General features: G+C 34.7%; 1 protein-coding gene across 3 annotated transcripts in view; it reads left to right on the plus strand.

Moving 5' to 3' along the window:
- The window catches only part of LOC150105228 (serine/threonine-protein kinase/endoribonuclease IRE1-like), a 543,187-nt gene that overhangs the window by 208,380 nt on the left and 307,534 nt on the right, over positions 1-27,273 (plus strand). For all 3 annotated transcript variants that reach the window (XM_090396205.1, XM_090396206.1, XM_090396207.1), the window contains 2 exons: positions 11,753-11,834; positions 21,341-21,506. In XM_090396205.1, the coding sequence (XP_090252331.1) occupies positions 11,753-11,834; positions 21,341-21,506 (248 nt within the window). The remainder of the gene's footprint in view (positions 1-11,752; positions 11,835-21,340; positions 21,507-27,273) is intronic.

Consider the following 27,273-nt stretch of genomic DNA (forward strand, 5'->3'; position numbering starts at 1 on the left):
TTGAGGCTTGGCTGTTGCTGTCACCCAGGTCCTGGATGGTGGGTGGGTGGGTGGGTGGGGGGGTAAAGAATGGCAATGCTGTAGCCTGTGAAGTTAACTGAGGCACGGCTCTTGCTGTTACCCCTTGGATGAGATATGAGCAAATGGGCGGCTCTGCTTGGTGGTGGGGTGAGCCTGCCACGGCGTAGAACAGTGGTGGCTTGTACATAAACACTGTGACACTGCAGCACCCCCAAGGAAAAAATGAAAAAAATTAATTTATAAATAAATTTGTTTGTGTTTATAAATAATAACAATGCTTACATTATATAAATGCAATACAATATGTTTTGACATTGATTGAATAGTTAATAATTGGAATTGTTCAATTAACGCTTTAGATTACAACACAAATGCACTGGAATCTAACGCAGTGTCGGAATTATCACATTCGGCCAATTGCAGCTAATTTCACTGATATTCGTTTGCCCTTCTCATTGCACATTACAAGTGATTCCAACGCTGCTCGTTTGGGCAGTGTATCGTATGCTTGTGCGTGTTATTTTTGTGAGATATGAAACTTTTATTGTTGGTTCGTGTTCGTGGTGAGGGTGAACTATTTTTTGTAAATCTTATTTTATTTTATTAAAATAACATATAATTATTTATTTATTATAGATACAAGGCTGAATTATGACGAGTGTCACTGTTGAAAATATGAAAAGAGTTGTATTGTTTCAGTTATCGTTACAAGAAACAAATGCACTAATTATCACATTCGGCCAATTGCAGCTAATCTCGCCAATATTCGTTTGCGTTTGTGATTGCACGTTACAAGTGATTCTCACACCGCTTGTTTGGACAATGTATTGTATGCTTGCACGTGTTATTTCTGTGAGATAAGAAACTTATTATTGGTGTTTGTTCATGGTGAGGGTGAAATATTTTTAATAAAGCAATTTTTTAATATGTAAATTTATTTATTAATAAATTGGTTACTGATTAGGAAAAAATAATTATTTTTATTTTATTTTTTATTTTGTATATGCAGCACCCCCACTTAAAATTTTCAGCTGGCACCACTGGTGTAGAGCCAACTGGTTCTGAGAGTTCTTCTCAGTGGCAGAGTGAACTTTTTACTGAGAGGAACAACGCTGAGTTTTTGGAGTTTGATCTGTACTTGAATATTCAATAAAGGTCGAAACCGGTCTGAGTTGTGGCCCTTCTCTTAATGCATAGCATTATACATGTCTGCAAGGAGATGTGCTTTGCATTATGGGAGATACTAAGACAAGTAGTGATGAGAACTTGGTCCACCTTTACCACCAGTTGCCTCAGTCGTGAAGATACTTCAGGCGCATACTTTGTTTGCTTACACTTGGATAAAGGATTAAACTAAATTTATTATAGTCTAACCAAGTGGGAAAAAAAAGCACCTTTTAAATCTTTGTTTGCTAACACTTTTTTCAGTAGGAACTTTAATTTTGTCTTCATTTTCTTTAGCTTTGTTGCTAACAAATTTTTCTAAATCTTCCGCTGAAAAACCATCATCTTCTTCATTTAATAAATTTCTTACATCCTCTTCGTCGACATTTTAGAAACAAATTGATTGAGCCATCTGGGAAACTTCATTTCTAATCTCTTGAATGTCATTTTCTTCTTCTAGTACAACTTCTGGCCATAATTTGCACCTAACTCCATTTAATCATTTTTGAGTGACTTCTTTCCAAGATCTATTAATGTTTTCAATTGCATCTTTGATGGTGTAGTTTTTCCAAAAAATTTTTAATTGACATTTGCTTTTATATTCTAGTTCAATTAAATTGCTTTATGTACCATGCAGATAATAAGCTTTAAATGTTGCTATTACTCTCTGATCCATTGGTTGAATCAAAGAAGTTATGTTTGCTGCAAGAAAGACAACTTTTACAGGAATGCATGTGTAACATACTATTAAGATCAGTAGGATATCCCAGAGCATTGTCCAACAAGAAAAGAGCTTTTTCTTCAAAATTATTTCTTTGGCAATACTGTTTCACTTCTGGACAAAAATGGTTAACAAACCAATCAGTAAATAACTCCTTGGTAATCCACGCATTTATGTTAGCTTTCCATATTGCAGGTAAATTTGTTTTTATGTTACCTTTTAATGCCCTCTGATTTTCCGAATGGTAAACTAATAACAATTTTAATATAAAATTGCCAGATGCATTTGATCCAAAGAGTAACCTTAAATAGTCTCTGGCTTCTTTGAACCCAGCTGCTGATTTTTCTTCGATAGAAATGAAGCTTTTTGATAGTAGCCGTTTCCAGAACAAACTGCTTTCGTCCCACATTGAACACTTAATTTGGTGAAAATTTTTCACGTTCAATTATTTCCTTTAGTTTTTCTGGAAACTTATTTGCAGCTTCTCCTGATAATTTTACACTATGAATTCTGGCTCATTTTTTAAATTTCTCAAACCAACCACGAGAAGCTAAAAAATTTTCTGCAATTTCTTCAGTTTGTTTAGATTTCAGGTGATTAAACAAAAATAATGCTTTTTCTTGAATCACCATTTGAATTAAAGGCATGTGATATTAAGACATATCATCTATCCACAAACTTAACATTTTCTCCATTTTTTTCTAAAATTCGACTCCTTAAGCGAGTTAATTTTGCTCCTGTAACATCTGTACAATTCTAAGCAGACTGTTTTATTTTTTCTGATTGACTAAGTATGGTTGTTAAAGTTGACTGTGATAATCCTGAAGAATGTGCCACATCAGATTTTCTTTCACCCCTTTCAACACGTTGTACGATATTTAATTTAGTTTCTAAAGAAATTGCTTTTCTTTTCCTTGATTCTGACATTTTGACTAAATATTAATGTTTACAAAATCTACAATAATGCTCTCAGAGAATATACATACATCATTTATTGCAATACACCACACTGAAACACACTCTACGAAGTATAAGCAATGACTGAATTACGCGGATAATGCGTGAAACTATTAGAACAGACACACCCACAGCTTGGGAGTATGTGACGAGTTACTGTCGATAGTTAATCGGATGATTGCTGGGCATTGACCTTAAAATTTTAATATTTTTATGTAAAATGGGGCTTGAAATTGCAGACTTTGTTATATATCGATGCTTCGTTACTAGAGGTAACTGACTGAAGTATGACTGTGGGATGACATCAAATCATACTATACAGTCAGGTTTTACTGACTGTGTATGGCTTAAAATAATTGATATTATCATTTTCAAATGAAAGGAAAAAACTGACGATCTGGGATGATACAATCAAAGAAATAATCAAAAAGAAAATAGAAGCCTATCACAAATGGTTAAGCAGTAAAAGATTAGAAGATGAAATAGAATATAAAAGAATAAGAGCCATAGCTAAAAGAGAAGCCAGAAAAAGACAGAGAATCATTGAACAAATTTGTTTCTAATTTAGAACATGATTTATATAAAATAAGACAAAATATATATAAGATTTTGAAACACTTAAATGCAGATACCAAAGAAAACATAAAATTAAACACTGAATTGTAATTAGAAGAATTTCTAAATTACTACACAGAATTGTGGGAAGACAAATATTTTAAAAAAGACAACTGTCAAACAATTAATGAAAATGAGGAAATAACTAAAGAAGAATTAGAAATCAGCCTGAAAGAAACAAGAAACGGAAAATCACCTGGAGAAGATAAGCTAGGTTCAGAACTATATAAATACGCAGGAACGAGATTCAAAGAAAGACTTATTATTTTTAAATAAAATTTATTCAACTGGTATATCCCAATAGAATGGAAAAAAGCAATTGTGATTCCTATCTTTAGAAAAGGTAATAGAGATGACCCTAAAAACTATAGAGGTATCAGTATACTAAATTCCTGTTACAAAATATATATCAGAATCTTAAATAGCAAACTAATGAAATATTCCGAAAACTTTATTTTAGAAGTACAGAATGGATTTAGGAAAGGATGATCATGTATAGACCCGGCCTTTTGCCTAAAATTAATAATAGAGAAAAGAAGAGAATACAATTTAGAAACACATATTGCATTTATTGCCTTTGAAAAAGCATTTGACAAAGTTAAAAGAAACATATTATTTAACATATTAAAAGAAAGACAAATACGAATAATATCCTAAACGCTATCACAAGTATATATGAAAATAATCAAATACAAATAAGATTAAATCACGAGCTATCATATACGAGAGAGATAAACCAAGGGGTTCGACAGGGATGTCCCCTCTCAGCAACTCTTTTTAATATCTACTTAAATGAAATAATAATAAAATGGAATAAAAATTTCCATCAAGGTATTAAACGTTCTCCTACAGTAAACTTAAACACTCTCCTCTTTGTCGATGACAAATAATAATTACAAATTCTGAAGATAACTTACAGAAAGCTATTTTAAATCTAAATGAGATATCCAAAGATTATGGTATGATAATATCAACAGAAAAATCAAAAACTATGGCATTTAAAGGATAAGATCCAGCAAGAATTAAAATAGTAATAGATAACAAGATCTTAGAACAGGTGAATTCATTTAACTAGCTAGGATGTATGATCACATATGAAAATGAAAAAGATATATGTAAAAATTGCTAAATATTTAAAAATAACAGGTGTAATTAACTCTATATTTAAACCAAACCTAGTTCAAAAACAAACCAGACTAAAAGTATACAATACATTAGCCCAACAGTCTTAATGTATGGAAGCAAAATCTGGACAATAAAACAAAAAGACAAACAAAGATTAACAACAGCAGAAATGAAGTTTATGAGAAAAACTGCCAAGTATACCCTATTTGATCACAAAAGAAATGAAGAAATTATGAAAGAATTAAACCAAGAACCAGTAATAGAAAAAATTAAAACATATAAACATAAATGGATGGAACATGTTCAAAGAATGAAAACAGAAAGATTACCAAAACAAGGCTTAAATTACAAGCCATTAGGAAAAAGAAAACCAGGAAGCCCTCTTAAACGATTCAAACAATGACTTCTAAGGCCAGAACAGGCCATGCTAGGCCTAATTCCTTGATATGCATGATGATGACTTTCAAATGAAAGTCAATAATATGGATATAAGTTACATTCACTAAGTATTATTAAAATCACAGCATCCACTATTAACTTTCACTGAGCGCATCACTCATCTGTTGAATAATGCTGCAAATATGACATATAGAGACATTTTCTGTGGAAAGTCAGTTTGCTTATGCCAGGATATACAAAACATTGAGTAAAGTTCAGAAAGGAATACATTGAGATTATAATTATTTTAATTTGGTGATTGGTTTTTTTTTAACTAATAGCAATTTAAATAATTTAATGTTTAATGAAAATAATTGTGCACAGCATTTATTAGAAATAAATCATATTATAGATTCATTAAAATTAATTGTAAAATAATTGACTGCTTTGCTTGCGAACAAGACATGGATGCAGTTGAAAATTTTAGAGCTCTGTGGTACTGGCATTCAAAATAATTGTCTGTTATGAGATGTTACCAGAATTATATAATGAATATTGGATTCTGTCTTTCCCTCAGGTGAAAGACAAATATGTATATATATATATATATATATATGAAATAATGATCATTAACTCGGTTAACATACATATTTTTATGAAGAATTGAATGACTAGAACCAAGATTTAAGTAAAAAGCTTTTAATATAAAAACACTACTAGTTTTTGCCTGTAACAGCCTTCATCAGGTGACATTATAAAAGAAAGAAATAAGAAAAAACACTGAACACTGAAGGTTAAAAGACTCTGAACAACATAGAGAGAGAGTCTCTATACATAAGTAGCATGAAAACGTTGTAGTTGTATTTAAAGCTGTTCTTTCGTTTGTTGCATTGTTGGGAGAGTGCATGCTCGTAGCATCACATGAACACCAGTACATGATTACAGCTGAATGACTATCTGGGAAGTTGTAGCTCAAGTTATTATTTAGATGAACAGGATTGAAGATGATTTCTCTAGATTCCACGATTTTTCTCTCTAGTTCATCATTGCAACGGATGATGTTAGTAGATTTTTCCCAGCAGACTTTGTGACTTTGTTTTCATCATTAGGATTAGCCGAGAAAAGGATATGACTTGATAATGCACTGGCTCGCTGTCTCTTGTAAGTAATGTCCCTCGTGTTCTTCCATACAACTACAATGTTTCATGCTAATTATGTATACTCTCTATGTTGTTCATAGTCTTTTTACCTTCAGTGTTTAGTGTATTTTCTTTCTTTTATAATGTCACCTGATGAAGGCTATTACAGGCCGAAACTAGTAGTGTTTTTATATTATAACCTTTTTACTTAAATCTCGGTTCTAGTCATTCAATTCTTCATAAATATATATATATATTTATATATATATATATATATATATATATAATTACATCACATGAGTGAAAGGTAAAAAATAAATAAATAAAAAATAAATAAATATAAATGTATGTGTCTGTTCTACGAAGAATCTCTAAAACAAAAACTGAAAATCATCAAAGAAACAGCCTGACTAAATGGTTATAATAATTGATTATTAATTAATTACTGGATTCAATATTGTTTGGATTTTTTTTTTGGGGGGGGGGGGGTAGCCATTGGCTGAGAAAATGTTGAGGATGTGATTTAGTTCAGTGGTTAGGGCATTCTCATTTGAATAGATTAGTTTAGCCCTGTTGTGTAGTGTCTTAATAACTCCATATTGTTGTGAGCGGGAGGGATTGTTGGTGAATGTATCTGCCTGTATGGGTGGGTTTTCTATAAACTGAGAAAACCAAGGTTCCATCAGGCTGGCGAGTGACTAGTGTGTCTAGGAGAGGGAGGCTGTTGTTTTCCTCTTATTCCTGGGTGAACTTGATTCTGGGGTGTTGGTTGTTTAAGTGTGTTAAGAAGGAGAGGAGTGTATCAGAGCCATGTGATTAAATAGCGAACACATCATCAATGTAACGAAGCCATATGGGTGGTTTTTGTTGGGCAGAGTTTAAGGCTTTCTCTTCAAAAGTCTCCATAAAGAAGTTGGCCAAGGGTGGGGAGAGTGGTGAACCCATAGTTGTCCCCTCTATTTGTTTGTAGAATTTTCCCACCAAACGAAATAGCCTGAGTTCATTGTGAACTGAAATAGGGCTGAGATATCGAAAGGAAATTTAGCTCGGATTAGCTCTAAAGCTATAATAATTAATGACTCTTTTATACAGCAACCCAGACAAGAAGCTCCCATGACTCCTATACCATCATCATCAAATTCCTGATATATGTCCTCAAGGGGTGTACAGGATATGATAGTACTACATGAAAACCTACATCATTACTTCCTATTTACAATTTTCTTCCAAATCAGTCTGTTACCTATCAAGACTCCAATTATCAGATCTTATATTTTTATCTTCTAAGGCACATTTTACTGTATCAATCCACCTATATATTCGTCTTCCTCTGGATCTTTTTCCTGCCAGCCTGGCAGAGAACACTTGTTTTGTTAATCCTTTCTTTTAGTTTTACACGGTGATCGGCATTCATTTTCGAAATTATGGATTTTACATTACTGAACAATAATGAAGGTCTAAAAATCCCATACATATGGAAGGCATATATTCAACCTATGGAACCTTCCTCTCTAAGAACAACTATAAACAGAACTGTAGGAAATCCAGGATCCTAAATCAAAAGTAACATTTGTAATACTAAAAATAGGATATCACTATTACTGAAAGAAAACTATCTGAAAGAAAAAATGTTTATGCATGTTATCTTAAATTAAATCTAGCTTGATGTAATTTATAAATTTTTATTTAATTTATTTTATTATTATTTTTCAACTAGGTCATGCCAGTAGAATAACATGTGATCAAATCATTGTTTCTCTAGCTTATGGTTTGTAATGTAACTCAGCTTGTCTTGTATATTTGTGTATGCTCCAGATGATGATCTTGATATGAAGATCGAAACGTCAGGATAATAAAAAGAGTTAGTTATAACACAGTTGTGAAATCCATAATTTCGAAAATGATTGTTTTGCTAATCTTTCCTCTCCCATTCTGTTTAAACAACCTGAGATTAGCTCTGCTAATGCATTCCTGGATGCTGAAAATGTCAAGCTCTTTCCTAATATCCTCATTTTTAATATGATATTGCCATTGATGCCATCTATTCATTCCTCTAATCTTTCTGAGGACTCTCATACGTGCGGTCTCTAATCTTTGGTCAAGAGTTTTACTTCTGACCCAGCTCTCAGATCCATAAGTTAAAATTGGCTTGAATACTGTCTTGTATACAGCTAATTTAGTGTTTTGGCTAATTTCTCTTTTATTCCATATAAATGTATTCATTTGACTTCCTATCATACCAGCTTTGTTGATTCTGTTGTCTATTAACATATATTTAATTTACCATCTTCAATAAAAATAGTCCCTAAGTAGTTGAAGTGTTTTACTTGTTCTATAGGTTCTCCATTTACAATGCAGTTGATATTTTCAATGTTTCTGCCTATTTTCATCATCTTTGTCTTTTTAATGCTGTCCTTCATACCTTATCTATTACAACAGTTATTCACTTTAGGAAGGGAATCTTGCTGATTTATAGCAGATTTATTTAGAGTATAACATCATCTGCATGAAGCAAAGAGCTCAGATTAACATCTCCAATTTCGATATCAGTCTTAATACCACTTTCCTTCATAATGTGATCCATATAGACAATGTACATCCTTGTCTGACACCAGATTTAACATTAATCAATCTTCCTGTACTTCCTTCTATTCTAACTGCTGATTTACAACACAAATAAAGACTAAGCATTGCTTGATATAATGCCCCATTGATGCCATATAGCTGTAGGGTTCTGAATAGGTTCTCTCTTGGCACCTTGTCATATGCATTTTCCAGGTCTACAAAACTTAAATCCAGATCTTTGTTATATTCCCATGATTTCTCAACTATCTCTTGTAAATTGAAAATCTGATCCTGACAGCCTCTATTTGGCCTGAATCTAGTTTGTTCTACACCAAGCTTCTCATCCACAATCCTTCTCAACCTTTTGTCAAGTATACTTGCATCGCCGTGGGCATAGATGTTGAAAGTCGTGGTCAGACTATAATAAATTTAGTTTAATCCTTTATCCAAGTATGTGCAAACAAAGTTTGTGCCTGAAAGTATCTTCTGGGGTAAAGTGGTACAACACCGGGTGACTCCTTGCAAAGGTGGAGCAAGCTACCAACCATCCTATCTCAGTATCTCCCATAATGCAAAACACATTTCCTTGCGGATATGTATAATGTTATTCATTAAGGGAAGGGCCACTACTAGTTTCGACCTTTATTGAGGTCTCTTCAGTGGATGCCAGACCCAAGTGGAGATACCAAGGCAGAAGCATTAGCAAGGTCATCTCCTCCTATAGGAGCTGCCAAACGGTGTGCCACCTTTTTATTAAATTAATCTGGATTTAGAGAAAGATGTTGAAAGTTTATTTTTCACTTGGTCAGACTATAATAAATTTAGTTTAATCCTTTATCCAAGTGTATGCAAACAAAGTTTGCGCCTGAAAGTATCTTCAGGACTGGGGTAAGGTGGTACAACACCGGGAAACTCCTTGCTTGGTAGTTTGCTCCACCTTTGCAAGGAGTCGCCCAGTGTTGTACCACTTTACCCCAGTCCTGAAGATACTTTCAGGTGCAAACTTTGTTTGCACACACTTGGATAAAGGATTAAACTAAATTTATTATCGTGGGAATGGATGTTGTGATTATCTGTGAAGGTATTAGTGGTGGTAGTCGACGGTAGATGGCAGTGGGGTTAGATGATGAAGGTTGGTGGAGTAGTGAGACGAAGAGTTGTAGAATAGATGCCTTGATGAGTCTTTGGACTCCCTGGAGGTGTGATGTAATAATAATAATATCTTACCAGGAACACTCAGTACAGAAATACCTCTGTAATTCTCACATTCAGTTTTATTTCCCTTTATATATATATGGGTACTATGAGAGCTCTACTCCAATCATCTGGAATTCGTCCTTCTGTTCAGGATTTCTGAACTATGCATTGCATCCACTGTAAAATTTTATACGTCCATACTAAAGTATTTCTGGTCGAATTTCATCTACACCTGCTGCCTTTCCACATTTCAGGCTTTTGATGGCTTTTTCTACTTCAAGTATTGATATGTGTTCCTGACTGAATGCCTGGTCAGTGCTTTTTACCATTGTGCTGTCATCACTTTTGTTTCATTTAGCAATTTTTCGAAGTAATTACTCCACAATTCAAGGATATCTGTTTCTCCATTTTTCGTCATTTTTATCATCTCTAATTCCTTTTACAGCACTATTTCCTCCATTTCTGAGCTTCTTTAACCTCCAGAATATCTTGCCACCTTCTTGATATTTATTTTCTATTTTCTTACCAAAGACCCCCCATGACTTGTGTTTAGCTTTCTGACATTTGTCTCTCTATTCTCTAAGAGCACAAGCTGACTTATTTACCAGGAGCTTTTGATATACTTTCTTCTTTTCTTTCACTGCCTCTTTAACTTCCTGTGTCCACCATGGAGTTCTGATTTTTCTATCCTTATAGACAACCTCACCATATGTCTCTCTGGCTGAATCAATCTCTGTTTTCTTCAGGTCTTGCCACCGAATCTCCAAGGTTTCATTCCTGTTCTCAAACTCATTCATTTTTTCTTGAATAATATTTGCGTATTTTAGTCTACAGTTCACATCTGAGAGCTGCTCAACTTTTATTCACTTTAAAACTTTCTTACATGTTCTTGTGTTCAGTATGAAATTCAATTTTATCTTGCTGAACACTAAATGGTGATCAATTCCATTTTCACATCCTCTGTACACTCTGTTGTCCTCCGCCAGGGAGAAAACATCACTATCAACAACAACATAGTCAATGAGACTTTTCTTATTGCTTGCCTCTTCTCTCCATTTGAATTTGTGCACATTTTTATGTCGGAACATTCCTGAGCAGAAATACAACAGGTATTTGCCATTATTATTAGCTTTGCTGTTTTCTATCCTTATTGAGTACAATGGTGAAATTATAAAAGATATAAACAGACGAATCAGTCAAGCATCCCAAAATGAAACAATGGTCCTCCCAATACTCCTCTATGGTGAATGCTGGAATCTCAAAAAGGCTGAAGAGAAAAAATTATTAGTTACTGAAATGGGTTGGCTAAGAAGATTACTTGGAGCATCTCTGCTGGATCAACTAAGAAACGAAGACATATGGAAACGACTAAAACAAGAAATAACAATAATAGACAAAATCCAAGAAGGCTGTGATGGTTTGGCCATGTGACCAGAATGGTAACAGAAAGACTACCATCTAAATCCCTGAATACAACGATGGAAGGTAAAAGATCCAAAGGATGGATAGACAAAATAAAAGAGGACCTGAAAACCAAATCACAACAAGCTACAACAAACTGGACAGAATTGTTCGGACTCTCCCGGGACAGACATAAGTGGAAAGAGTTCATTCGGCCTCATCATCATCACATAGATGATGGAAGAGAGAAGAAGAAGAAGACAATTTATTATATCTGTTCAGTTTTTTTTTTTTTTTTTTTTCATATTAAACTATTACCATGAAAAAGCTACTACTATTGTAGTTGCTGAAACATGTCTGTGTTTCATGTCAGATTTGCAAATTAAAATATCATTAAATCTCAGTTACCAAATACATTTACATTATTAAATATATAAAACCTTTACATTGTTTTTAATTTTGTTTTCAGTCCAGCACTGTATATTGGTGAACATGGACATGGGCTGTATGCACTACCTTCACTTGTGGATGAAAGACAAGCCATTGTTTCTGTAAGTTTCCGATATGTCTAATTTTTTTTTTTTTTCTCTCAAGATTGTAAGGAAATGAACAAATATGAACATTAAGTTGACTGATCCCAGTTAAGATGTTGATTTTGTATTTTGATGAATATTGTGACTTAATAGATGCATCCTTCAGAAGTAGAAGTTTCCGCCTTTTTTACTGAAAAATTGAAATCTTCATGGCATGTTGAAAAAATATGGGAACATATCTTTTAGATCAAAATAAAACTACGTAATTTTTTTTTTTAAATGCACACAGCATGATATTGTGTAGTCTTTCTCATCATTACCCTCTCCACTCTCCGGAGTTGATGGACTCGTTAATTTAAAGTACTGTATGAAAACACTGCACAATTCTGTCACATTGTGTATATTGTCAGGTTGTGTATTAGTATGATGTAACATATTGCTGTTAACTAAACCTGTGTATATTGACCCTAAAATAATTTCATATAGTAGGAGGTGCATGTTTTCCAGCAATTTCAAAGTAAAATTTGCATCCTCTTTATAATGAACCTAAAAGGGATGCAGTAGATATCTTTAAGATAATGAAGATGACATCTTCATGTTAGTGTGGATAGTTGTATCATTACATATTCTATTCCAGCTAGTTGGAATAGAATTGCCAAACTGGAAGAAGCTATTTAAGAATGAACCAACATTGGCAGAGATTGAAAGGTGGTTCTGCACCACTTGATGAACTTCATCACTCAGTGAAGCTCATCTGTTATTCACACAAAAGTGGCAACGATTTGGTCCCATCAAGCCTCCATCACTTGTGTTGGATCCTACTTCTTCTCAATCTATACTTTGGATCCGACATGGTTACTATTACGATGTTCTTAACTAATTAATAAGTTGTAAGTTGATTTCTAATTCAAATATAAAGAAAATTTATATTTAAAGACTGCACCACTTTATATCTGAATTAGTTCAAGAATTGAAGATAAACCAACTCTCAACTACCCTTCCTTTATATGTTGTTATTATATATACTTGCCGAGTATATTTAATTTACCTTATTTACCCGTTTTAGTTCAAATATTTTATGAACGGTGCAGTAAAAGAGATCCAGGCAAAATACAACCTTGATTAACAAAAACAAACATTTAATTTTAGAATCACAAATTTTACACTTAAGTTCAAATCAGTAATTAAGAATTATCACAAACATTTTAGCTTCTCTGATAAGATCAATCATACAGACTCAAAGGTAAATCTGCTATCTCTATTATACAGTCTTCTCACAGTTCCTTAACTTCCAAAATACAATAAAAATTGCAGTAACACCTCTTCACAAACAAACATCTTTAATTTTACACTTCAGCTAATTCTCCGCAATAGTTACTGTTAGTATAGGGAAATTCTAGGATGAAACTCACACACTTCTCTGTATAGGAATATTAATGGTTGGAATAATCTTACCGATAATCTTCTTTCTTCATCAACTTACACACAAACACCTTTTAAAACCGTAAACATTTTAAACAGTATACAGCACTCATTAAAATAAATCTAAGCAATAACTGAATTAATCATCAGTCACAATACACATAAACAAACGTTCTTGCATGAAGTACTACTGATCACTCATGAATTAAGGCAATACATAATTCCTTATCTTGAGGTTTTATATGCACAGTTCTTCATTTCTCCTGCATTCAAATAATTCTTTAAGCACTATAATTCTAAAAACAGCTAACAGCAAACTTCAACTTTACAGCCTCTACTATTCTCTAGTAACCTCGTGCTTTGCTTCAGGGTTCAGTATGTCCTTGAAAGGTTGGCGCTGAAATTAAATCTCAACTCAAGTATCGCTTGTCTATTTAATAGTCTCTCAGCTGTTTTCCGTAGCTATAATTGTTTTTCTACAACTTATTAGCTAACTGCTTCTCGACTAGTAGACTTAAATTAGCTGCTTGAGTGACTTGCCGACTCTCTAATATCGCACTCTGATTCCCCGAATGCTGAATACTCCGATTCCAACCGAATGCCAATTCTCTCTCTCTATGTGTCCTATCTATCTCCTTCTCTCTTACCTTCTCTCAATAATATCACACTCTGATTCCCCGAATGCTGAATACTCCGATTCCAACCGAATGCCAATTCTCTCTCTCTATGTGTCCTATCTATCTCCTTCTCTCTTACCTTCTCTCAATAATATCACACTCTGATTCCCCGAATGCTGAATACTCCGATTCCAACCGAATGCCAATTCTCTCTCTCTCTATGTTTCCTATCTATCTCCTCTCTTACCTTCCCTTTTACCTTTTTCTCTTACCTTCTCTCAATATTTTCAGCGTTCCTCGCTTATATATCCGTTCTTCCCGCCTAAATCGTTCACGTGATCTCTTTAACTAAAACTCTTTTCAATAAGCGTTCAACATTCTCCTCACGCACTGTTCCAAACTTGCGCTTGCTCACTTACATACGTCTCCATGACAACAAAACAAAACATAATAAAATTGATTTATTCCTATCTACAAATAGGAATAAATAGAGAATATTTACATTTCAATTAATGCGCAGTTAAATTATCAAATACAAGTTCTTATAATATTAATATAGTAATAAATAAAATAGCTTAATAATATTTAATACAGTCTTTTCATTATTAATACATATATCTTTGATTAATTAATTAAATATTAGATAAAATTAAAGGTAGTTATATAAATATTAAATGTAAAATAAGTTGTTTACATTAAATAATATTTACAAGTCTAACCTTTGTGATGGAAGATCATGTTGGATTCTGAAGCAAATAATAATTACTTAAATCTCTATATTATCAGAATCCAACACTTGCTTATCATAAGTTGAAGAGAACCAAAACATATATTAGGTATCTCAGATCAGAAGTCTTTAATTTCTTTTATCCTGATCTCTTCCAGCATACAATATTAAGTAATATTTTTAGAGTTTTGTTGAACATACTGGCTGTCCCAACATTTCTTCTTTTTTGAGGATTTAGCTTTTAAGTCTTATTCTGTAGACCAGCTTCAGATGTGATAGTTATAATTTAAGAAATATCTGTTCCAGCTTGAAAGTAATTTTGCTGTCATTATTCTTATTCGTCAAGGGGAGTTGGAGCAGTAGTGTATGTAGAACACTGCAGATGCCATGATTTCTATGAGAGTTGGGTAAATTTCTTTAAGTATATGGCTTAGCATTACTGTATGTTCTATGATTTTCCTCATTTTTTCTTACCTTAAATTAACAACTATGAAAAAGCCAGTAAAGAAAAATAGATTGCATGTGGGAAAGGCAAATTTTATAAAATTTTTCAGATCTCACTTCACAAATGCATTTCAAAGTCATGATTCAAAACTCAGTGATGCCGGTATCTATAGTCTGCTAAACCACACCTACATTTCCTAACAGAAATTTAATTTTTAGCTTTTTTGATCATTTATCTTATTTTCTCCATTTCTAACTAGTTGTTGAGACTTTTTATCTCAAAGGCAGAATTAATTAATTTATTTAAAAATTTTTTCCTGTGAATTTCACCTACAAAAGGTTGGAAACCTATAGTGAATCTATTACTGTAGGCCTAGTTAATAAGGTGGATAGCATATCTTACTTCCAATCTACAGGGTTAGGCTTCAATTCCCATTGCGACATGCATATGTGCATGTAGATTGTAGATGAATTTCATTGCCCAGTGTCTAACACCCTGTTTATTGGAGACCTGAAGTGACATGAAAATGTTCCATGTTTGGTGTCTAAAAAAAGAGTCAAATAGGATTTCGGATGAAGGAAGTTTTTCACTTGGCTATACTGCCAATTATATATTTGGTTTAATCCTTTATACAAGTGTAAGCAAACAAAGTTTGTGTCCGAAGTATTTTCAGGACTGGGGCATTTCGTGGTAAAGGTGGAGTAAGTTCTAATCACTTGCCTTAGTATCTCCCATAATGGAAAACACATCTCCTTGCAGACATATATATAATGCTATGCATTAAGTGATCAGAACTTACTCCACCTTTACCACGAGTTGCCCCAGTCCTAAAAATACTTCAGGCACAAACTTTGTTTGCTTACACTTGGATAAAGGATTAAACCAAATATATAATTGGTAGCATAGCCAAGTGAAAACACTTCCATCAACTATCTCTAATCCAGAGAAGTTTAATAATAAACCTTTTGGCAACTGGTATATGGTGATATGACTTCTGCATTTCTTCCACCTTAGTATCACTACCTCTGTGTCTGGCTCTCACTGATGAGACCTCAATAAAGGTCAAAACCAGTCTGGGTATTGGCCCTTCCCTTAATGCATAGCATTATACATGTCTGAAAGGAGATATGCTTTGCATTATGTGAGATATTAAGTCAGGTGATCAGAACTTACTCCACTTTTACCATGAGTTGTCCCAGTCCTGAAAATACTTCAGGCCAAACTTTGTTTGCTTACACTTGGATAAAGGATTAAACCAAATATATAATTGGTAGGATGTTGGATTATATTGCTCTCATCTCACCAATGTACTGATGTTTGTTAGATTTGTAACGTTTTATAGATGCGATTCATATAAAAATGGATTAAGGCTAGATTATCTTGGATCCTCTCCTCGAGACTTCATATAGAACCTTTTTAGATCTCAAGTAAGCAGGTTGATAGTAGACAATGGAAACATTTACTACTACCTAAAACATTCACAAACATCCATTTCCACAGCCATTTTTTAACCCATGAGAATTTTTTTTTGAGAAAACAAACCTAAAGTCTTTCTTTGTATAAATGCATCCAAAGTATCACTTGTTTGTCATTAAAGAAATTAGGGATTTCTCTTTTGCAGTAGTTACATTACCTCTGAACAGGTTTTAAATTCTAAAAATTGATCCAACCATTAAATACTGTTCTCACATTTGGAATTTTGATTGAGAGCTTAGTTTCCCAGAATTCTTAACAACTTGACATTGAAGAGGTGTATTGATTAACTAAACATTTCTCACCAATTCACACTGCTATCTTGCACATTCTTTCACACAATTTTTGTGGCATGCATTTTGATGCAGTTATTTTAATATTCACTGTTCTAGAAATGGCATCAGAAATTCTTCTTCTTCAGGATCCTCTCCATGGAGTCAACAGAATCATCTTGGGACATCCATCTTGGACACTACACTCTCTTTCATGCCACTCCTTCAACATCTTTACTCCTTGTACAGTCCTCACTCTCACCATTATCTCAAGCAATACATTCCATTGTCTTACCAATCGTTAGACAAAAAAAAAAAAAAATCAGTGTAATCACCACTTGTCCTTGTTCTATCATATGAAATATCTATATAGTGTAAATTTGGTAAATATATCAATTCCTTAGGAAGTTAGAAGTTTTTTCCACTTGGTTCGACTATAAATTATATATTTAGTTTAATCCTTTATCCAAGTTTAAGCAAACAAAGTTTGCACCTGAGTTATCTTCAGGACTGGGGCAACTGGTGGCAAAGGTAGACTAAGTTCTCATCACTTTCCTTAGTATCCCAATAATGCAAAGCACATCTCTTTGTGGACATGTATGATGCTATGCATTAAGGGAAGGGCCACTAATAATGTGTTGCACCTTTTAGTAATGGGCATATGGAAATATGAGATCTGCATTGCTTCAACTTTGATATCACCTCTGGGTCTGGCTCCCACTGAAGAGACCTCAATAAAGGTTGAAACCAGACTGTGTAGTGACCCTTCCCATAATGCATAGCATTATACATGTCTGCAAGGAGATGAGCTTTACATTATGGGATACAAAGGAAAGTGATGAGCACTTAGTCCCCCTTTGCCACGAGTTACCCCAGTCCTGAAGATACTTCAGTATGCTTACACTTGTATAAAGGATTAAACTGAATACTAAGGAAAGTGATGAGCACTTAGTCCACCTTTGCCACGAGTTACCCATCCTGAAAATACTTCAGGCGTAAACTTTCTTTGCTTACACTTGGATAAATGATTAAACTAAATATATTATTTATTGTCTAACCAAGTGGAATAAATCCTTCCAATATCTTTCTTTCTCTAATCCAGAGGAATTTAAGAATAAGATGTGACACCTTTTGGCAACCGGCATTTGAAAATATGAGTTCTGCATTGCTTCAACCTTGGTATCACCTCTGGGTCTGGCTCCCACTGAAGAGACCTCAATAAAGGTTGAAACTGGTCTGGGTAGTGACCCTTCCCATAATGCATAGCATTATACATGTCTGCAAGGAATTGTGCTTTGCATTATGGGATACTAAGGAAAGTGATGAAAACTTAGTCCACCTTTGCCACAAGTTGCCCCAGTCCTGAAGATAAATATAATAGCATAGAGCTGACATTAAAGATATAAAGCAAAGAGCTGACATTAACATCTCCAATTTTGATATCATGTTTAATACCACTTTCCTTCGTAATGTGATTGGTATAGATAATGAATAACAGAGGGGATAATGTACATCCTTGTCTCACACCAGATTTAACATTAAACCATCTTCCTGTACTTCCTTCAATTCTAACTGCTGACTTACAACTCAAATAAAGACTAAGTATTGCTTGATATAATGCCCCATTGACACCATATAACTGCAGCGTATTGAATAGCTTCTCTCTTGGCACCTTGTCATATGCCTTTTCCAAATCGACAAAACTTAAATACAGATCTTTGTTATATTCCCATGCTTTCTCGACTATTTGTCGTAAAGTGAAGATCTGATCCTCACAGCCTCTATTTCGCTTGAATCCAGCTTTTGTCTTCACCAAGCTTTTCTTCCATATTTCTTCTCAACCGTTTCTCAAGTATACTTGCATAGCTCTTGCCAGGAACACTCAGTAGGGAAATACTGCGGTAATTCTCACATTCAGTTTTATTTCCCTTTTTATATATGGGTACTGTGAGAGCTTTACTCCAATCATCGGGAATTCGTCCCTCTGTCCAGGCTTTCTGAACTATGCAGTGGAGCCACTGTAAGACTTTTATATCACCATACTTCAGCATTTCTGGTCGAATATCAGCTATTCTTGCTGCCTTTCCACATTTCAAGCCTTTGATGGCTTTTTCTACTTCAAGTATGGATATGTATTCCTGACTGCATGCCTGGTCAGTATTTTTTACCACTGTGCTGTCATCACTGCTTGTTTCATTTAGCAGTTTTTCAAAGTAATTACTCCATACTTCAAGGATATCTTTTTCTCCTGTTTTCATGTCACCTTTATCATCTCCAACTCCTTTTACTGTACTCTTTCCTCCATTCCTAAGCTTCTTCAACAGCCTCCAGAATATTTTGCCACCTTCTTGATATTTATTTTCTATATTCTTGCCAAAGTCCTCTCATGACTTTTGTTTAGCTAGTTTTACACAGTGTTTAGCATTCTTGCATTTGTCTCTGTATTCTCTAAGAGCACAAGCTGACTTATTTTACAAGAACTTTTGATATGCTTTCTTCTTTTCCTTCACTGCCTCTTTAACTTCCTGTGTCCACCAGGGAGTTCTGATTTTTTTATCCTTGCAGACAACCTCACCACATGCCTCTCTGGCAGAATCAATCGATGTTTTCTTCAGAGTTTGCCACTAAATCTCCAAGGTTTGATTCCAGTTCTCAAACTCTTTCATTTTTTCTTCAATAATCTATGTGTATTTTAGTCTACAGTTCACATCTGAGAGCTGCTCAACTTTTATTTGCTTTAAAATTTCTTACATCTTATTCTTTTCAATATGAAATTCAATTTTATCTTGCTCAAGACTAAATAGTGATTACTTCCAATTTCAAATCCTCTGTACACCCTGGTGTCCTGCACCAGGGAGAAAACATCACTATCAACAATAACATAGTCAATGAGACTTTTCTTATTCCTAGCCTCTTCTCTCCATGTGAATTTGTGCACATTTTTATGTTGGAACATGGTGTTAGTAATAACCAGTCCATGTCCTGAGCAGAAATCCAACAGATATTTGCCATTATTATGAGCTTTGCTCTTTTCTCCAAATTTTCCCAAAATATTTTTGTATGTCTCACAATCATTTCCTACTCTGCTATTTAGATCCCCAACAAGGACCAACTTTTCGTTTTTCATTGTGTCAGTTGCTTTTTCTAAAGCCTCAAAAAATTCCTCCACTTCTACCTTAGTAGAACCTTCTGTGGGACCATAGGCACAAATAAGTCTCATTGTCCAGTTCCCCATTCTCATATTTGCCCACATTACTCTACTTGAGACTGCCTACCATTCAAGAAGATTAGCGTCATATTTTGTGTTGAATACTATGGCTACTTCTTTTCCTTGATTGTCATTGCCTGAATATAACATTTTGTATTTATTGCTCAGAAAGATCTCACCAGTTTTTGCTTTTTTGTTTCAGTCATCCCTATTATGTCGATCTGCTACTTATCTAATTCCTCAGCTAGCTCCATTTCTTTGCTATTCAGGCTTATGTTGCTAGTACTGATCTTTAACTCTGGTGATGTTGAGTTGGGATTTGTTTTAAGATTTGTTCCAGTAGCTGACTTTTTCTGTGTGCCCTGGTTCCCTGGCGAAATCAGCAGTGGCCTTGTTTAATCGGGCGATGCCCCAGCCGGCATGAAATTTTGTCATGTTGTACCATCATTTTTTATTTTGGTTTAACCAATAAGAATTCAATTTGGTTGGTTAAATTCCAAATTGTTATTTTTGCCATTTGGGATATGTTCATATTTATATATACTGACTATAACCGAGACTAGAATAACAATTAAATTTATTCGAAATGCAACATGTTTCATCAGATTGTCCGACTTCTTCAGTCGTGGGAACATAGAAAGCAAATAAACACTATAAGAAACATCGTATCACTATAAAAACAACTATTATAAAATTCAGTTAGCTTTGAACTCTAGCTACAGTCCGTGTTGAAGTTCTATTGTTAGGCAGTTGCGTGCGTCTGATTTCACGAGTGTGCCAATATCGGATAGCAGAGCTGAAAGAGTTCGGTAGATTATAGCTAAGGTTATTATTAATGTGATGAGGGTCCATAACAATTTCCTTAGACTCGACTATGTGGCGCACCACCTTGTCACGGCATATATGAAGGTTTGAAGTTGTTGTCTAGTTTATCTCATGTTGACGGCCTTCATCATTTGTATTTACTGAAAACAGTACATGGTTTAATTGTTATTTTAGTCATGGTTATAGTCAGTATATATAAATATTAATATATATATATATATATATATATATATATATATATATATATATATATATATATATTTAAACTGAAGATGGACTTCAGTCATTTATTCTGAAACATAAAATTTTAATATCAATAAATATTTGTTATATATTAAGCCTAGCGTGTTCTTTCCTACTTTAAATGATTTTAGGTGCATCATGACTTTTCAGAAATTTTACATTATTAAATTTGCAATTTTGAAATAATTAGATTTATTAACCTTATGTATTGATAAATTTGGGGTGGTCCCATTCTCACTACACTTTGCTCTTCAGTAGTACTTTCAATTTATTATTATTATTGATTTTACAGATAAGAGAACATCTCTTATTGGAAGGACCAAAAGAAATGTCTAAACCAAATCCTAGCTCAATTGGGGATGATTATGTTCCTGATAGTGATCCTTCTAAATTTGAGTTTCCATTTGAGTTCAATACACAAAAGACAGATAGAAATGTGCCTGATGTTTTACTTTTAGGTATGTGACAAAGAAAGTGCAGATATTTTATATTTTGATAAAGCAAAAGAAGAATAGTTTATTTCAGTTTTAAGCATAATTCTGAAATCAGTGTATGCCATTCTTGTCTAGCAATTTCAGAAATATTCAGCAGTAATTATAATTCTGAACAAAATAAATAATATTAATTATTATTAAGAGAGACCTCCAGGGAGTCTGGAACCCAATGAGGAGGCCATGCTCTTTACACCAGCTGCCATACCTGTTCTTGAATTCATTCATGCTACTTACACAATATCCAATGGCAATCCATTCCAATTATGCACCAGTCTATGAGAGAAAATTCTCTCAACTCACCCCCCTTCTTGACAGCATTCATTCTCAACTTCCAAGGATTTTCTCGCTTCCCTTCCCCACTCTCCATAAAATGAAAAATTCCATTTGCTGAAATTCTCTATAATCCTTTTTGAAGTTTGTAATTCTCAATCTTATCACCCCTGTTTGCTACTATTTGCAACCTACAAATTCGCAATCTATCTCCATAATCAGTCCACAATCCTGATATCATTTTTGACACTTTCCTTTGCACTCTCTCCACTGTATCAGAATTACGATGGAAACCAGATCTGCATGCAATATAGCAAGCGAGATCTTATCAAGGCCCTTGTAAAGAGGCAAAATGACTTTCTTATAATAAATTACATGATAACCACATTAATTAACTTTAATGAAATAAATTGAATAACAGTTCCAAGAACTGATCCTTGATGAGGCACACCACTTAAATCTTGTGGATTCCCCCCCCCCTTTCCATTTTTGATATCTGTCAGTCAGCCATCTTGTAATCCATGCCAATAGTCCATAATCCAAACCCATATTCTCCAATTTATACAACAGTCTTTCATACTGTACTGTCAGAAGACTTAGCAAAATCCAAAAGTATCATGGTGTATCCATTCCCCCTTGTGTAATTCAGTGGTAACATTATTACAGAATGTGAGCAAGTTGCTAAAACATGACCTTCCCTTAGTAAACCCATGCTGTTTGTTGAAAATTAGCTGCTTGGTCGTTAGTTGGATACATCAATCTTTGCACCACCCTTGTGCAATGGGATTACCATACATTCTTTCCTCTCCTGTATAATCTTTACTGTTCTGAGACAAGTTATATAGCTTAGTCAAAAGAATAGTCAGTTCAGCTGAACACTCTTTGCAGATATTCCATCAGTTCCTATTGCCGAATTTTTATTCGATTTATAAATCAAAGATGCCAAGAAATTATATTCTTGGTTTAATCCTTTATCCAAGTGTAAGCAAACAAAGTTTGCTCCTGAAGTATTGTTGCATCCCAATTTATGATTATTCTTCTATCTAGTGAAATTCTGCTTATCTACATTCAACTTTTATTTATGTACGAGATATCACCCTAAAATACAAATATTTAAGCTATTTCTCCCCTTAGTGTCCCTAATATTTATATTATACTGCGCCTTTTGGGACATTTAGTTTGAGATATTAAATACAAAAACAAGGAGCAATTACTAAAATATGTCTGAATGTGAAACAATATTGCAGTCGTGACACTTGATCTCGTTACTCATTTAAATATTCTCCCCTTTTGCGTAATTAGGTCCATACGTTTTCAAGTGGTGCATTGGGCAGCAATTTCAGACAACTGTTTTATCAATGAACAAAGGTTTATTAAACTCATTAGTATGGTACAATTCAATTTCTAATATAATTCAATTCAATTCAATACTAAGAAAACATTTACAAAATAACATTAGCTTATCACAAGTAATTTGGCTATGATCCTATATGGGTATTGCGATCATACCGCCATAACAAATTCAACTCATACAATCATATGTATAATCCCAGATCTAATTAACACATTAGTTAACCCTATATTAGTCTGAATATGCTATATGCTGTAGCACCTGGACATATGTGATCAGATTCTATTTAACTATCAAAAACTATGTAGATTAAATTATCCCTTCACTGTGTTAACACATAACTTTGACATTTAAAACTTTCCTATAAGTTACAATACACATGCATAAATCTCAGGACACATAACTACTTATATAATATTAATATTAACAAGCATACTTTCATTATAATCAGCCATGTACTAAAGTGCTAGTATAAATTTCTTTAGTCTCTTCAACAGTTCAGTAATAGAATAATGATTACAATTACAGATGATTTTCAGTTAACACGAGATTTTTACAGTACCTTTTTCTCTTGAGTTTTCTATATTGGCCTCTACCTTTTTCCGATTAAACTATCCTGGTATGATCTCTCCTATAATCGGTCACTCCTAAGTTCTTTTGGCATTAAACTGTGCTTATCCGATCTTTACTTTTCATACTTGAATTAAGAACACACTTTAGAATCATCTATACCATGGCTGTGAAACTCACCACGCAGACACTGACTTCTTTACAGATTTCCTTTTTTCGTGGTTGTCATTGCCTGAATATAACATTTTGTATTTATTGCTCAACAAGATCTCACCAGTTTTGGTCTTTTTTGTTTCAGTCACACCTATTATGTCGATCTGGTACTTATCTAATTCCTCAGCTAGCTCCATTTCTTTGCCATTCAGGCTTCTTATGTTGATAGTACCGATCTTTAACTCTGGTGTTGTTGAGTTGGGGTTTGTTTTCAGATTTGTTCCAGTAGCCGACTTTTCGCTATTCGCCCTGGTTCCTTGGCGAAAACAACGGGGGCCTTGTTTAACTGGGTGACATTAAGTTGTTGGCCCACATTAAGTTGTTAACCTTTCAACAGTTCAGAATCGGATTATGTGATCGATTAAGAGAAGTAATATTTAAGAAAGGAGCCCAGGACCTAGACTCGTGTTTTAGCCTGGCCAGAAAAAAAGATAGAGAATTTTGGATGAAATGGAGCAAGCCTCTTCTCTGAGGGAACAACTACGAAAGGAGTTAAAAAGTGAGTTAAAGAGCTTGGAGCATTCTGGGTCAACTAAGAATAAGAGAAGTATAGTTGCGATTGTCGGTAGTTCAGTTGAGAGAAATGATTCAGTGAAGGGACAAGAAATAAGAATGCAAACTGTGTCTTTAGCGGAGGTGAAAGGGAAATTGCCCCTGCCTTTGGTAGAAGGTTTGATTGGTGGTATACCCTGCAAACTCTTGTTTGATACTGGGGCTCACATATCGGTAATCCCAGAAAATTTTGTTGAGGCATTTCAGGATGTAACCTCTAATAGTTTTACTAAACTAAGTCAAACCATTCATGGGAATTCGAAAGTTGAGTCCTCCTCAGTCTTGAAAGTGAAGGCCAGAATTTCCATACCTTGATTTCTTATCACTGTCACTCATGAGATGATAGTCGTACCCGAGGTTGCAGACACAAGCAACCAAGTCATACTGGGTATTGATTTTTTAGAAAATTATAACTTTATGTGTGATTTTGCAAATGGAACACTGTCCCTGCATGGAAAGGACTGCAAGCCACAGTACAGAATGCAAGATCATGTAGGGAAGAGCAAAGCCTTGAAGGTCGAATTGAAGGATTGGGAAAGGGAGTCTAGCATGTGGAGGAATAAACTGATCCAAGATAGCATTAAGAACTTAAGTTCTGAGCAGGAAAGGATACACATGATGGAATTCTTTAAGTCTGTATTCCACAAGTATCCAAAAGTGTTCACAGAGGAGATCAGCTCGCTTTCTTGTACTAACATGGTTCAACATGCTATTAAAATCAATTCTGATGTGCCTATATATGTGAGACAATATCAGACCCCACTAAAGCACATGGATACACTCAAGAAATTACTCTTAGAATATGAGAAAGCTGGAATTATTGAAAAGTCAAATTCTAGATGGAATAGCCCATTTATTTTAGTAGAAAAGCCTAATGGTGGGTTAAGGTTTGTACTGGACCTGAGAGAAATCAATAAGGTCACTATACCCATAAATTTTCCCGTATGCAAGATTGAGGACTTGTTGATTGGCCTGGAGGGAGCTAAGTACTTCTCCAAACTAGATCTGAACTCTGGCTATTTCCAGATTCCTTTGAGGGAGGAGGACAGAAAACACTTTGCCTTCACCACAAGATGGCAGAAGTATCAGCTGTGTCGACTACCTCAGGGAGCCAGGAACTCAGCCATGAGTTTTCAGAGCCTGATGAACTCTGTGCTATCTGATATGTTGGGAGAAGGGGTTACCTGTTTCCAGGATGATCTTCTGGTTTACTCATCTTGCGTCGAGGAGCATAAGAGACTATTAATTGAGATCATGGAAAGACTTAACAGAGCTCAGTTATCCCTAAAGTGTTCTAAATGCCAATTTTTTCTCAAGAAGGTAGCGTATTTAGGTCACGTGGTAAATGAACACGGTATAACACCCACAGAGGAAAATGTGACTGCCATATTAAAGGCAAGAACTTCCTCAACTGTAAGGCAGGTTAGGAGGTATTTGGGAATGATCAACTTCTACAGGAAGTTCATTCCTGAATGCTCCAAACTGATGGAACCTATAGTTAGATTCACAAAGAAGGGAAGAAGATTCGAGTGGGGAAACGAACAGCAGATTGCACATCAACGCTGAAATCTGGCTCTAACTAGGTCGCCTGTCCTGACCTATCCCAAACTGGGTAGGGATTTTTATCTCTCCACTGATGCTTCCAATGATACAATCGCCTCTGTTGTAGAGCAGAAAGAGGAAAAGGGGTTTAGACCGATCGCCTTTATCAGTAGGAAACTTTCATCTTCCGAGATAAATTACTTTGTAATAGAAAAGGAAGCCCTTGCTATTGTTTATGCATTAAGAAAGTTCAGGTATATGTTATTAGGACAACATCTCATCTTGCGCTCTGATCACAAACCATTGTCATTTATATCCTCAATGAAGGACAAAAATCAGAGAATCATTAGATGGGCTCTGGAGATGCAAGAATTTGACTTGGAAATAAAATACATCCCTGGCTCAGCGAACGTGGTCGCTGACTATCTATCCAGATCTCTGGATGTCGTACATAATAGTGATGTTAGTCCTAGTGAAGAGGTGATTTTCTCTGTATACAAAGAAAAGGGGGGGTAGGCAAAAAGGGAATCAATTCTTTAGAACAATAAGTATGGGATAAGTCTCGCATAATCGAAGAGCAAAGGAGGGATTCAGTATGTGTGGGGGGGTATGAGAAAGTTTTGAGAGGAGAGAAGTCCCATGTTAAAGATTCCTTCAATCACACACTATACATTGATCCGAATGGTCTCTTATTGTCCAACCAGAGCATCACAGGGAGATGGAAGGACAAAATCGTAGTTCCAGAGAAAATGATCCCATGGGTACTATTCACCTTTCATGACTCTGATCTGGCAGGTCACCAAGGAATACATAGAACGGGGAACAGAGTTCATGATCGTTATATATGGAAGGGGATGAAGGGAGATGTAGAATCGTATGTGACTTCTTGTCATTTGTGTCAACAGAAGTCCAGCATTGTAGGTAAGGCTCCTCTCCGGTCTTTCCCTAACCCCCATGCTTCCTTTTTAGGCTGTAGCCATGGATATCGTGGGCCCCCTACCTATCATCAAGAAGCGAAATAGGTATATTTTAGTGGTCATAGACATGTTCTCACGATATCCAGAGGCTGTAGCAATTAAGAATCAATCTGCCCAAACAGTAGCGTATAAATTTTTCAAGCTGATTATTTCTAGATATGGGACACCCCAGCCACTTCTCTCTGACAAAGGCTCCTACTTCACAGCTGAAGTTATGTTACAGTTGTGTAAGTTGTTAAGAGTAAAGAAATTGTTC

The sequence above is a fragment of the Typopeltis vanoorti genome, chromosome 7 (assembly GCF_054136105.1).
Source record: "Typopeltis vanoorti isolate ZY-2024b chromosome 7, IOZ_Tvanoo_1.0, whole genome shotgun sequence".
NCBI lineage: Eukaryota > Metazoa > Arthropoda > Arachnida > Uropygi > Thelyphonidae > Typopeltis > Typopeltis vanoorti.